The sequence below is a fragment of the Colletotrichum acutatum genome (assembly GCF_030867785.1).
Source record: "Colletotrichum acutatum strain CBS 112980 chromosome Unknown BDZ83scaffold_169, whole genome shotgun sequence".
NCBI lineage: Eukaryota > Fungi > Ascomycota > Sordariomycetes > Glomerellales > Glomerellaceae > Colletotrichum > Colletotrichum acutatum.
This window is the reverse complement of record NW_026849163.1, coordinates 59,922-72,418: the sequence shown is the minus strand read 5'-3', so window position 1 is coordinate 72,418 and position 12,497 is coordinate 59,922. Positions and strand designations below refer to the sequence as shown.

Here is a 12,497-nt window from a genome sequence, read left to right as displayed (position 1 = left end):
CATTACAGCGGCAGCAAGGATCGTTCTACCTGTCTGGAGGACAACGCCAACCAGTAGCCTCCTCCGAGACGCCGGCTTACCGTCAGCCAAAGTCGCCTTAGAAGGCGTCCGTTTACGGGCCGCAGTCCGACTACAGAGGATTGATCGCCGACACCCGCTAGTCGCGCGGCTCTCCCAGCAGGGACAGCAACAGACGAGACTACAACGGACGGCTGAACTTCTGCCAAGATGCGGAAGACCAACGTTCCTCCAATCACAGTACCTGCCAAGCTCACAGGATCAGATAGTAGTTCAATGCAAAGAAGAGGCTGCGAAAGCTTTCGAGCGCTGGCTAAAGACAGTACCGGAAAGCCATATGATCGTCTTCTCGGACGGCTCCAGGGCGACGAACGGAGCCGTGGGGTACGGCTTCGTCATCTACCGAGACTCCAAACGCATAGCGCAAGGGTGCGGCCGACTCGGACTAGCAGAAGTGTTCGACGCCGAGGTCGAAGGGGCGCGAACCGGCCTCAGAAGGGCTCTGCTCACCAATCGCGGTCATCCAATCCACATATGTATCGACAACACCAGCGTTATACAAGGCATCCGCGGCAAGGCGCCGGACTCGTCACAAGACGCGTTCCTCGAAATCCAAGAAGCGGCCAGGATATTTGATATACGGACGCACTGGTCCCCGGGACACCAGGGCATCGAAGGAAACGAGGCCGCGGACCGGCTGGCCAAAGAAGGAACGACACTGCCGGCGCGGATGGGTCAAATGGCAACACTAGCGGGCATCAAGCGGCTTGCAAGGGAAAAATTACAAAGCCAGCACAGGAGATGGTGGTATAAAGAGCGAAGGCCGCGGTACGCGGACTTGGGGCTTGAGGCAGCTCTGTCCAGCCCTCCTGAACTGGCCTTGCCGCGGGCTACGTTACATCACCTGCTGGCGGCACGATCGGGTCACGGGGACTTCGAGCAATATCACCGACGTTTCAACCACGACGACGCTCTAATGATGTGCTCTTGTGGAGAGGCGAAAGACGTGGACCACCTGGTCTACTGTCGACTAACGCTGGCGAGGAGGCAACGGTGGCCGACCCTCCACTCTCGCAGTATGCCCGAGCCCATAGGTCCTATGGGATCTCTCGAGGCCTACTTCAAGAGATTAATCACCGACCCACGAGGCTTCGAGGCCTTTCTCCGCGTGACGGACTTCTTCCAGAAGATCTGTCTGCGGTAGCAGCATCCACACCTAGGTAGATGTGAGTGCGGACTACAAAGAACCTCCCGATTCCAAGGGACGATTTGGGAAAGAATGAAACTGGGGCACCAGCGGGAACCGGGGACAGACAGAACGCGTAGTGGCCACAAGGCATGATTTGGAGGACGATGTAAAGAGACGACGTACTGTAGAGTAGGTAGCCTTGGCTCACGGCCCTCCACGCCATATACCCTTCGGGAGGTCTGCGGTAAGGGCTCTAGCCCGGCCGCCACGGCGTTAAATACAACAACAACAACAACAACAACAACAACATCCAAGACTTCTGCGGCAGATATAGTTTAGGACTGCGTGCATCGTTCGACTCACAACACGCGGCAGAGCCAGTAATTAGTCAGTGTAGCAACAATCTCTTATTCTATTCTCACAGAGCTGATCGTGATTTTGCTCGCCTGAATGGCCCAGAGCGTTCGAAAATCTCCTGGACTGATTCAAGTAATTCTCTTACAAGTTCCTATCTGGGGAGCGCATCACCAATATCTCTCAGAAATGGTTTTGGATTACCACCCCTGACGATAATTGGTCGTGCTTTGGAGGCCAGGTCCCGCGAACCATCAATTGCCGCTCGACTCGCGATGTCGATATTTCCTGCGTGGCTGGAGGACGCCAAACATTCTTCTTTCTAGGCGAAATAGCGGCAAAACTCGGTTTATAGGGTGCGGACGGCCGCGGCACCCCCCTATAACAATTGTTGGAGAGCAGGCCGGGAGCCGTCCGCATCGCTATATACCACGGACACCAGGTTTCTTAGCCGCTGAAAGTGAAGAAAGGACTGCTCGATGAGTTCTGCAGAAACAGTCTGAGACCTATTCGTGTACGAGCATGATTCATGACATGGGATGCGTTTTCGTTGCCGTCTTCGACGACATGGCTGGGACAGCAAGCAGGCTTGAAGACGGATTTTGACCTGGGATCAGGCGGACTAGTATGCGGGAATATGGTTATCAAGACCGGGGCTTGACTGATTTGATTGACTGCTATCTTGGCTAACAGACATGCCTTTGTTGCTGCGGTGTCAAATTCGACGCAGCCCGAATGCCCTGCAATATGACCAAAGATACGATCTCGGCGCTGGAAAGCACAGGCTGACCTTTCTCTTAGCCAGCCGTTCTGAGAAGATAAAGGAGACCACACCATGGACAGGTCAGAAATGTTCGAGATGCCGGCCACCACTGCTACAGTAGCGCAAGACAGCGAGGACAGGATCGAAGTGGTCCTCCTTCGCACCGAGCCTTGATATTCTGAGTGGTCTTGAACATCGCGAAAGGAGGCGTGGAACAAGCGCACCGCCAGCGAGGGTGAGCACGCGGATGGATCGGTGGTATGAGGGACACTAAGTCGTCAAATGCATTGACGACGCCAGCACCACGCCTCCGAAGATGACCATGCAGGTAGCGCGAACAGCCAATGTACTCTGGGAGCAGATCAGCATGGTCTGTCTTGAATCTGTGTCCAGACAGGTTTGCAAATGGAAGTACCTGAGTTGCGCTCACGCATTTGACCATCTTAGCAATTATCCTGAGCAGAGCCCATACAAGGGTCGTAATCGAAACGCACAGAGCCAGAATAGCTACGAACATGACTGCAGTCTTTTCGATGAACCGCGACGAGGAGCAAGAGTCGCGGACTGGGCAGGTATTCGGGACAGCCAAGAACTCTGCAAGGCTATCGCGCATCTGAGTAGTGGCGCGGCCACTTGTGCCCCCAGCGGCATGTCCCGTCAATTGGTCATTATTGGTAGGAGTGGCATTGTCAGGCAACTTGATGGTTTGCATGTGTTGGGTGCCTCGCTATATCCCTCAAGGGCATCCGACATGGGTGGATTCATTAACAGGGTGATCGTCTGCAGTGATTCCACGCATCGCACCTAAAGACACATGTTGCGCAAGGCAGTGCCAGCTCTACCGCTTGGGAGCAGCAGCTCCGCAGAAGCATCCGCGCCTAGCTGGTTGTTAGACCCTGGCAGATGACCAACTGGCCGAAGGGCTGATGATCGTGCGTCGGCGGGGTTCCATCGGAGCCTAGGAAGACAAGAGAACGGGCAACACCTCTTATCTGCATGGCTGTCATGCCCAGCTGGCCGTTACCATCAACCCCGAGTCTTGCTCATCGTGCTTGTCACCTCAGCGCGCTCGCCAATTTGATGTGTCGTCGCCATGGCCAATGATCCGCGCGCTAGGAAGTAGCGCTGTCTGGAAGGCCATTCGTGCTTCATACTAGGCCCTTGTTAGATAGGTGGAGTAATAGGCCGACACCAGTCGTGTTAGTGTCCCTGCCCTGGAAAGAAGGCCAAGGGGGTGGGTGTTTGCACGGTGTTACCACCACCATCATTCGCGCCCACGCCCATCTGTGCAGGGAAGCTTCGACCCCCAGACTCATCTCCTGCTGGGTATGGTTTGTCTCACGCTAGCGTCGTATGGCGACGAACCAAGGTGGCTGGTCGTCACAGTCAGGTACTCGTCGTCCCCTGCGCCGGTACGCCGTTCTCCGCCATCCGCTGAGCAGTGCGAGCAGCCCGCCTTAGACTCCATCCAACAGAACACCCGATGAAACATCTACGCTTTTCGTCGGTGATGGGAGCTTCAGTTATTTGTTCCGGTCACCAATCCGGAAACCACTCTGTCATCCTTGTCTTGTTGGCCTGTGCTGTCCGCAGAAACCTCTGTGCGCCCATTGGACGCCAGGAGGGCAGATCCGCTACCGGGCACACTGTACGGACCGAGATCTGGTTCTCGGGCTAGTGCTGGATTGGCCATCCCTCGATAATTCCTTCACCATATATCTCCGACACCACCCTAGCAAGGTCGAGGTTTCCTTTCTCAAGCACACGCTTCATAATCCCCCTTATCAGACACTTGGCAGCCTTTTTTCTGCGCGAAGAAAACCGCGAAGAGAATTGTGGAACCAAGAAGCATCCGTCCATATAAGTTCTTTTCCCAGTCCTTCCTGGAAGAACTTCTCACGGGGTTAACTGTAGCCTTATTTCATCATCACAGAACATCCGCCCTTCGTCTGACAAAAAGCCTATCCTGAATAAGTTCCCAACTGGGCTTCACCAGATACCTGGAGCATATCTTGCTTTCCACCTGGCAGCGACATCTTCAACTGGATCAACGACGTGACTATTTTCGTCGCTCAGTATTACACGACACTTCCAACGATCCCGTAAAGACGTAAGAACGCGTCTTGATCTCACAGCAAGCAAGCTGTGCTGCGGAGCTTTGTCTCGACAAAAATCCGACAGGCCTACTGCGGATAGCATGGACGCTTCTCAGTACCTTACCGATGGTATAGACACGAACTCTGTCTTTTACCCGTCGCGTCCCGCCATCATACCTTGTCAACCTCAGCAAATCAAACGTCTGCTGCCTCACCAGACTCTGACGCCTCTGCAGCCGCAGACCCTCGCCGCCATAGACCCGATGAACCGCAGTAACCCCCACACTCCTAGCACTTCCGCGACTCCCAGCACGCCGGATTCCCAGACCGACATGATGCCGTTCCAGCATCAGCAGCAGCCGCCTCACAATCCTTACCAGCACATAGGCGAGCGCCCTCCCCTGCTCCAGACGTACGACACTCAGTCCATGCTGCCCCTGACCACGATGGGCACTTCTCACCTTCAGCCCATCGCGCCTGCCCCGGCGTCTGGACATGTTTCTTCTGTTCTGCATTCTATGCCCGCTAATGTTGCCAGGCCTCGGTCTGGGATGACCTCTGCCCGCGGCACTGGCTGTGTCATGTCCGGTGGTATGGATGATGTCGATCAGACTAAACACGTCATCGTCTCTTCTAGTCGCCGTGGACCTCTCACCGGCGCTTCTGGCGGACTTGCCGCTACTCCTGCTGGCACTGGCAACACCAAGAGCACTGTGATACCAGTCAAAGCTGACAGCAAGATCCCTGACCCTCACTACGACAAAACCTACTCGCAAGCGAAGCGCCAGAAGAGTCACCCTGTACGCCGTGAGTAATGACTCGCTAAGCCGCGCATTTTATTGCCTTGCTGACAAAGTTGATCTGTAGACACGGGCGGCCACTTGTATGAACGAGGTGACAACATGACTTCGCGTAAAGATAAGATGTTTCCGAATGGCGAGCCCAACTCAGACCAGCTATCAAACCTTGATCGGACTCGGATCCGCCAGGCTGGGTCGCAACAGGCCCGTGAAAATCATACTCAATCTTCTCTTGGTCGTCCCGTACAGACACTGATCGCACCCGACCCGGTCCCTACTACTGGCGTCCAGTGCTCAAGTGGACCCTCTGGGCCCTTGGAACACCGCGATTCCCTTTTCTTTTCGACCTGGAACGTGCCGCAATCGATCGAAGATCCTTTTGCACTCCTTTCCGACCGGATCCTCAGCTTCCTCTATTCTACAGATTCCCCGATAACCAACAAACGCACCAACTTCAACCGGTACTTCTCCGCTGGGAATGTTCGCACCCTACTGAAAAAGTACACTGAAGTCAGTGTCAGATGGCCTATTCTCCATACATCCGCGTTCTGTATCGTGGATGCCTACACTGGCTTGTTGGTGGGCATGTGCTGCTTGGGTGCCTACTACTCTGCCCTTATCCAACCACATCACGTGCGCGACCTGACAAATTTCCTTGGGTCCGAAATAGCTCGTGATCTGGTGCCCTCAGCCGACTTGGTGAGCAAACAACAGAGTTGCGACGCTGGCGCAAATACCTCGAAGTACAGTGACCCATACCTGGAGAAACTTCAGGCTCTAGCCATGTTGAAGATTCTGGTGGCCTTACAAAGCTCACCTCAGCACCGGACTTCAATAGCTGTGACAAAGTACACTGATTATCTTTGGCGGCTCACCATTGAACCTGGCATGCCTGATTCATAACACTGCGCAGGAGCAACTATACCTCCACCGTAACTCCGCTGTTAAGGCCTACCCCGGTGCTCAATCTCAAATAGACATATGGAATTCTGACGAGGCAATACGAATCTGCAGGGAAAGTGCCGTCATGGAGGGTTGCATGATTGATGCACCTACTAAAGTCGATGAAGACGTGAGCTGTGTCAAGCGGGCGTTTCAAGACGAGGATATGGGATTGTTGGGACAGTTAAATGTGGATAAAGTTAGAGCGTCAAGCCTGACGCTCACCGTCATTCGACCCTCTTCCGGTGTCAGTGAACCATTCAGGCATACCTGTTGTATGGGCTGATATCTACAGAGGGAGGGGGCGGTCATTTCGGAAAGATAGAAAGCAAACTGATTGCATTGACTTAAGAGTTTGTCTCCCATCCTTTTCTGTATTCTTTCCTTCCTGACTCATTCAATCACTATCACGGTTTATTGCGGAAAATTGATACGATTATCTCGTGTGTCAAAGCCGATCTGACAGTGTCTACTCCTAATGTAATACGTCTTGGACGGGGAGTTGATATAGCGTTAGATTGCCATTATATAGAACTTGAGGCTCCTCGGTGACACATGCCTTATCACTCATTCAGACCTGTCGACCACCGTAATCGTGATCTTTAGGCCCAAGCCAGTGTTTCTCCTCGGCCAACTCGTCGAAGTAAAGTACGGCACCTCCTTAGGCTGAACCACGATGGTAAAGCCCAAACGGTCCCTCAAAGCTTTTATATGCTCCACTATTGGCGAGGATAGGTGTTTTTGACTGCGTGTTCATGTCGGAAATCGTAGGAGAATGTGAAAGGGGAAGATATATCATCCAGCGCCCTGGACGAAGGCGTCGGGAAAGTCATAAGAACATCCTGATCCCAGGCTCTTTTAAAAAAAAAAAAAAAAAAGCCGATACCAGGGGGTGTCAGTAGCTGAGAAGCGGAAGAGGCCGGCTAGATGTGTGTTGGGCTGTGGAGACATCCTCGCTCACAACAGCTTTACCTTCCTGAAACCACATCATCGATCATGTCCACCGAGAGCCAAAACATTCCACAGGATCCCTGGCTAAAAACGAGGGAGAACAGGCAAAGAAGGGTGAGCAAGCAGCGATAGCCATTAAGGATGGGCATACACTCAATCCGGAGGCCGACGGCACAGTGGTTAATAACAAACCACGTTCCCACCCTCCCCAGCCTGTGTCGCGGGCACGTAAGCGTCAGAATAATTGCTAGTGTTTAGAAAGCCACACTCCACTTCCTTTGAGTTTCCGATCCCACATCCTTGGTTATTTCGTTTTGCCCTTAGAAATTTCCAGCAGGTCAACTCTCTTCATCCCCACATAAATGATCGACGTCGACTTCTTGGCGCCAACTACTATCGCTAGAGCTTGTGCTCTTCATCTCCAGAAGTAAAAAGAAGACGTTTGTTCAGCTGCAGTCCCTTTGGCCCTCTGGAAATCCTAATATCGCTTAGAAACTCATTGTGTATCACTCGAAGCAACCACCTGTCCGTTGCGTCCTATCAGCAGCCAGTGTTCACTTGACTGTGCTATCTGAAATACTTTGAGCTTTGCCTCGACAGATAGTGGCCATCGTCCTCCAGCTCTGCGTATCTTACCATCTCTATCATTCATGCGCCCAGTCGTCTGCTCCCCTTGCTGGCTCCACGGGTCCACAACAGACCCGAACCGTTACAATTTCTTCCCAACTTCGCATTCAGTCTTTGCTCTCTCCTGCTTCGGACTCCGATGACGCACTCACAGCGCTTCCTACTCAGGCCACGCTAAAGGAAAGATGTTACAAACCCTTTAACCGACAGGGGAATACCTCTACAACTCTCGCCGTAGCAAAGCCGGCAGGCAAGCAAGCTCCAGAAATAGCCATACCTCAGGGTTCCATCGTGCCCGACGGCGATGACTCGAAGGCGACCTCGGCGAGAGGCTCAAGTGCTCAAAGACCCTCTAGAGCTATGAAGCCGCCAATGAGATCTAGCATAGCTTGTTTGAGATGCAGGAAATCCAAAACCAAATGCGACAACGACAACACTGGATCACCTTGTGACACATGCATCAAGGCAGCACATAAGTGCGAGTTTCCTGATTCAACGCCTCTTCCGGCGAAACGATCAAAGCCGCCGACTGCGCCGAGGCAGGTAAGGGAGATCGGGCATGCCCGGAAGCGAGTGAAGAAGCTCGAAGATGCAACGTCCTCTGATGGACGTACTATCGCCGCGCTTGCTCAGGAAGTGCTTTCGGCACCCTATCTTACCGTCGACTTGTGGCATCAACTCTTCGACATATATAAGCTGCACTTCGCTACCGAACTCCCGTTTTTGCATCTCCCAACTCTCAAGGGCATCATTCACGACAAAGACATCAAGAAGCTGTCAAACGAATCAAATCTGATCCTAACGGGTATTCTGGCTCTTACTGCGAGATTTCATCCCGACTTGATTAGATATTTGGCGCATATCACACACGAAAAAGTCGCGGATCCCAACCCTCGCGGTATTCCACCCAGTTCGGAGCCGTCAATAGCCTCAGAGTACTTCGCAAACGCTCTGACAAAGGCACTGGGAGAACTCGAATCAGCCTTGACATCAGCTACTGTCGTCCGTGTTCAAGCTTTTCTCATGCTCAGCTTGTACAAATGGAGTCAGCCGAATGGCGGCTTGGCTGCATGGATGTACGTTGGCGTTGCCATACAGATGGCTCAAGGCTTGAAATTGGGGTTTGAAGACAAGCCTTTGGGCGGCAAGAGAACTCTGGCCTTGTCTCCTCGGTCAAGTAAGTCTGCCCAACTACCCTCCGACTTTTGGAAAGACCAGGAGATCAGGCGTCGTACCATGTTCAGTTGCTTGATACTGGATTGTCTCCTATCCTGCGGATCTGATCGGGTTTCTATGGTTCGGTCCGACGATCTTCAAATCCAGCTGCCATGCACTGAACACGCCTTCGACGTAGGCCGCGTTGTCTATACCGGATTCTTACGACAGGTGGGACATGGAATGGAGCCACCAATCGATGACAGTGTCCTGAGTCGATTCGTGCAACTAGCAGATTTCTGGGGCGATATCACCAAGTACAGTTTCGCGGGCGGCCGCCGACCAAGAGTCGACTTTCTATCAATTGAATAAGAAGGTAGATGCCTTTTACGCTCACCTTCAGGAAGAGTTCACCTGGTCTAGCTCGAACTTCTGGAAACACGACAACAGCATGTATGTGTCACTTCACATGCTAGGTGCCCTATGCAAAATCATGCTGCATCGCGAATACATCCCGTTCTTCGCCATCAAATGTTCCGAGCCGGTTGGTCCTCTGGACGAGCCCGTCTTTGACCCCGAAGCTGTTCCCGACCACTTCTGGGAGCGCAGCGCAGAGCAGGTTTTCGAGGCTGGAAGGGAAATCATCGACCTCATCTCGACATGCCGAGACAAGCTTCCTCATTCGTCACTAGTCATATTCGCAATTTGGCAAGCAGCGTTTGTTGGAACATACGCACGGCACTATCCCCACATGGATACTCAAAACCACATGGTCAGCAAACAGGAGATCGAAGAACGGAATTCAGGAGCCATGTCTGAGAACACGCAGACGGGGAACACCGGTATCGCCTTCCAAGCATTGACCAAGGTTGCACCCTACTTCAGCATGGCCTCCAACTACGTCACGTATTTCAAGGACGTTGATCAGCATCTCACCAAGGTCTACTCACACTACACAAATCGAGATTCGAAAAAGAGCGGGGATGGTTCGCTTACCATTCGACTGGGTGGAGGTGGCGGCGGACTGGAAGAGTGGAGGGCAAAGGACGACAAGATTACGAGCAACTGCATCATCATGGACGACAACCGGCCAACAGCGTACGACGGCTCTGATGGATCGCGGGCTAGCACACTGGAAAAGAGCCCTTCCCTTGGACATGAGTATTCCCATTTGGGTGGGAGCGGTTCGGACAGCCGAAGGGATTCTCGTCAAGCGTCGTCATTTACCGCCATCAACGCTGTCGCATTTCACCAGCAAGCCAGCCACGAAGGCTCTTCGGGAGGCAGTCCACATCGCTCACCAACTCAGGACTTCCCGCCAACTCCCAGCTCCCTGCCAAACAAGGCCGCGATGGCTAATCTCAATGCCGAGACAGCCAGTATCGATACTTATGTACAGCAGAACCAGGGTCAGCGATTCGGCACCATGCTTGAGGACATTCAGAAATTTACGACGGGCGGGATGGTCTGCGCGCCCAATATCGGTGACTGAGACATGCTCAAGCCCCTCTTCTATACGCAGATGGCCGGTGGCAACCCGTTGCCCCAGTTCAGCGGGAGTTATTCTTGAAGGGGTCAGATGAGCAGGTGGAACAGGCTTCTAGGCCCCCAACCCGAGACATGGTTACATGGAGATGATGTATGGGAACGTTGTGTCAGGGAACTACATTTAAGCGCGTGTGGGATTTTCAGACACAACTTACGAGTGCGTTATAATCTTGGGTATGAAGCTATGACGATTCCTCCCCACCGCGGAGCGAACAGTCACAGCAAAATGTCGACCGGGCATAATCAGCATGAGAGAGCGTTAGACAAAAGAAAAAGATAATCATCACCATATTTACGAAGATTTGTTGCGCGATGCAATTAGTTGCGCTACATGAGGGAAGGGCTCCGACAAGACCAACACTAACACATGACAAAAGTCAACTGACGGGAGTCCTCTCCCTTGGCGCTGCCTGCCGCGGACGTTGAGCCACGTTCTCGTCACGTCCGCGCCACGCAATTTCCTCGTTTTTTCTTGCTTGCAGTTTTTCGTTCACTTGGGGGAAGCGTGTCAGTAGTCGAGTTCGAGTCGAAACTTGATTTGAGTTCGAGTCAAAAAAGGAGGAACAAGTCAAGTCAGTCTTGTCAGGTAACGTCAGGGTCAAATGTCAGTCAAAGAGGTCTGTAAGACGTCGGCCATGTCCGCTGCTCCTAACATGTTTCGGCCTTGGAACAATGTCTTGAACTGGTTTTCTGAATGAAGGTTGACCGATTCCCAGGTATGCGTTGCGTTTGGTGGTGGGTGGCACGGTGGTTGCGTTGCCTTGCGTTGCACAGCCTTTTTGCACAAAAGTTGATCGAAAGGGAGTGCATTCCAATCCATCCGCCAACCCCGACCTAACCCTTGGAGGGTAGGAAGGCCCGTAAGGTACCTAGTTCTAGCCCACTAGAGAACACCCCCGAGCTCTAGCCAGCCACACAGAATCCAGAGTTGAGAAGGTTGCGGCGTCGATGTTTAGGGGCTCTCTCGATGACGCGCCGACCAGCCGGCCTTTTTTTTTCTTAAATGGATTTTGCATCTCACCTTGCTCGCATGCGGCGCTATTTGTTGAAGGCTCGGCCGGCTGGGAATACTCTCGAGTGTGTGTTGTACTCTACGATTCATGTTGACGACGACTACCGATGTCAGTCACTCAGTCCCCCCGACTCCCGAGGTGGAGAAAAAAGTAATCATGCGCCGGCAACGTTATTTACACAAAGGGAAAAAGCCACGTAGACCGGCGCTCCGGGAAGCCGTGGTTGATGTGGGATCACTCGAATCCTGAGACCTTTTGTTTTCTGGTACCTTTAGTGTGTCTAAGGTAGGCTATTGGGCTTACGGAAAACTCCATCAAACTCCCACTTCTTTTTTTTTTCCGCTCCCTCACACCGGCCCGGTAAGAAGCTGCTTTCCAGTCTCTCACCTGGCTTCTGGGTTATATCTTTGTACCACGCACACTTTTTTTTCTTTTCTTTTTCTTTCCCCCCCTTTTACGTCTCCCGAGCTTAAGATTGTTTAATCTTGTTGAATGGAATTCTGCTGTCTCATCAGACGGACGTGTGATCGTCACCAAATGCCAGCGTGCGGTTTGTGCGGTTTGTGCAACTTGCCTTTTTCGTATATGTGCGTTGGGAAAGGGGGGGGGGGGTGGTTCCTGTTACTCCCGGTCCGAACCGCGCGGTGGGTTCGGACGATAATGCTGACCCGGCCGGAAGGTAAGGTAGTGCAGAGGAGGTCAGCGAAATGCAGTTCCGGTGTGGGGCGCGGGTCAGGCCCGAGAGCTTGCAGGTCCGTATGGGAAGCGAGCCCAGAACAGTATGGACGGTTAGGGCAGACAATCGTGTCTGTGAGCGAAATTCTTTCCAACGAGGACTATTGCCTAGTATCATCGAACTGTTGTTGGTAATCAAAAAGTTCGTCCCAAAAATAGCAGCCGTTCGCACCCGGCCGTGCCGTCGATTCCTTCGGTGATTATGTTAAACTCATATTAGAAGCCCCCAATGGAGACCAGTCGGTGTCTTAGACATGGATGTCAACCGGCCAGCACATTAAACTTGTGAATACCGCCCGCATGCCT

The 12,497-nt window shown here is 52.8% G+C and overlaps 4 protein-coding genes across 4 annotated transcripts; 3 read left to right on the top strand and 1 right to left on the bottom strand.

Moving 5' to 3' along the window:
* Positions 1–2,008: 2,008 nt before the first annotated feature.
* BDZ83DRAFT_657046 (uncharacterized protein) lies at positions 2,009–3,036 on the bottom strand (the record flags this gene model as incomplete). Its single annotated transcript, XM_060510930.1, has 2 exons — positions 2,009–2,594; positions 2,819–3,036. The coding sequence occupies 2 exons, from the start codon at positions 3,034–3,036 to the stop codon at positions 2,009–2,011; spliced, it is 804 nt and encodes a 267-aa protein (XP_060358871.1).
* Positions 3,037–4,521: 1,485 nt separating this feature from the next.
* BDZ83DRAFT_657045 (uncharacterized protein) lies at positions 4,522–6,448 on the top strand (the record flags this gene model as incomplete). Its single annotated transcript, XM_060510929.1, has 3 exons — positions 4,522–5,227; positions 5,288–5,963; positions 6,070–6,448. The coding sequence occupies 3 exons, from the start codon at positions 4,522–4,524 to the stop codon at positions 6,446–6,448; spliced, it is 1,761 nt and encodes a 586-aa protein (XP_060358870.1).
* Positions 6,449–8,100: 1,652 nt separating this feature from the next.
* BDZ83DRAFT_724017 (fungal-specific transcription factor) lies at positions 8,101–10,465 on the top strand (the record flags this gene model as incomplete). The annotated part of the gene is given in 9 exon segments (XM_060512616.1): positions 8,101–9,177; positions 9,245–9,439; positions 9,458–9,667; positions 9,680–9,737; positions 9,753–9,796; positions 9,812–9,814; positions 9,824–10,135; positions 10,151–10,379; positions 10,389–10,465. Coding segments are annotated over 9 exon segments (2,205 nt in total).
* A 1,598-nt stretch (positions 10,466–12,063) lies between these two features.
* On the top strand, positions 12,064–12,355 carry BDZ83DRAFT_640430 (uncharacterized protein). Its single transcript, XM_060509486.1, has one exon. The coding sequence runs from the start codon at positions 12,117–12,119 to the stop codon at positions 12,324–12,326; it is 210 nt and encodes a 69-aa protein (XP_060358868.1). The 5' UTR covers positions 12,064–12,116; the 3' UTR covers positions 12,327–12,355.
* The last annotated feature ends 142 nt before the right edge of the window (positions 12,356–12,497 follow it).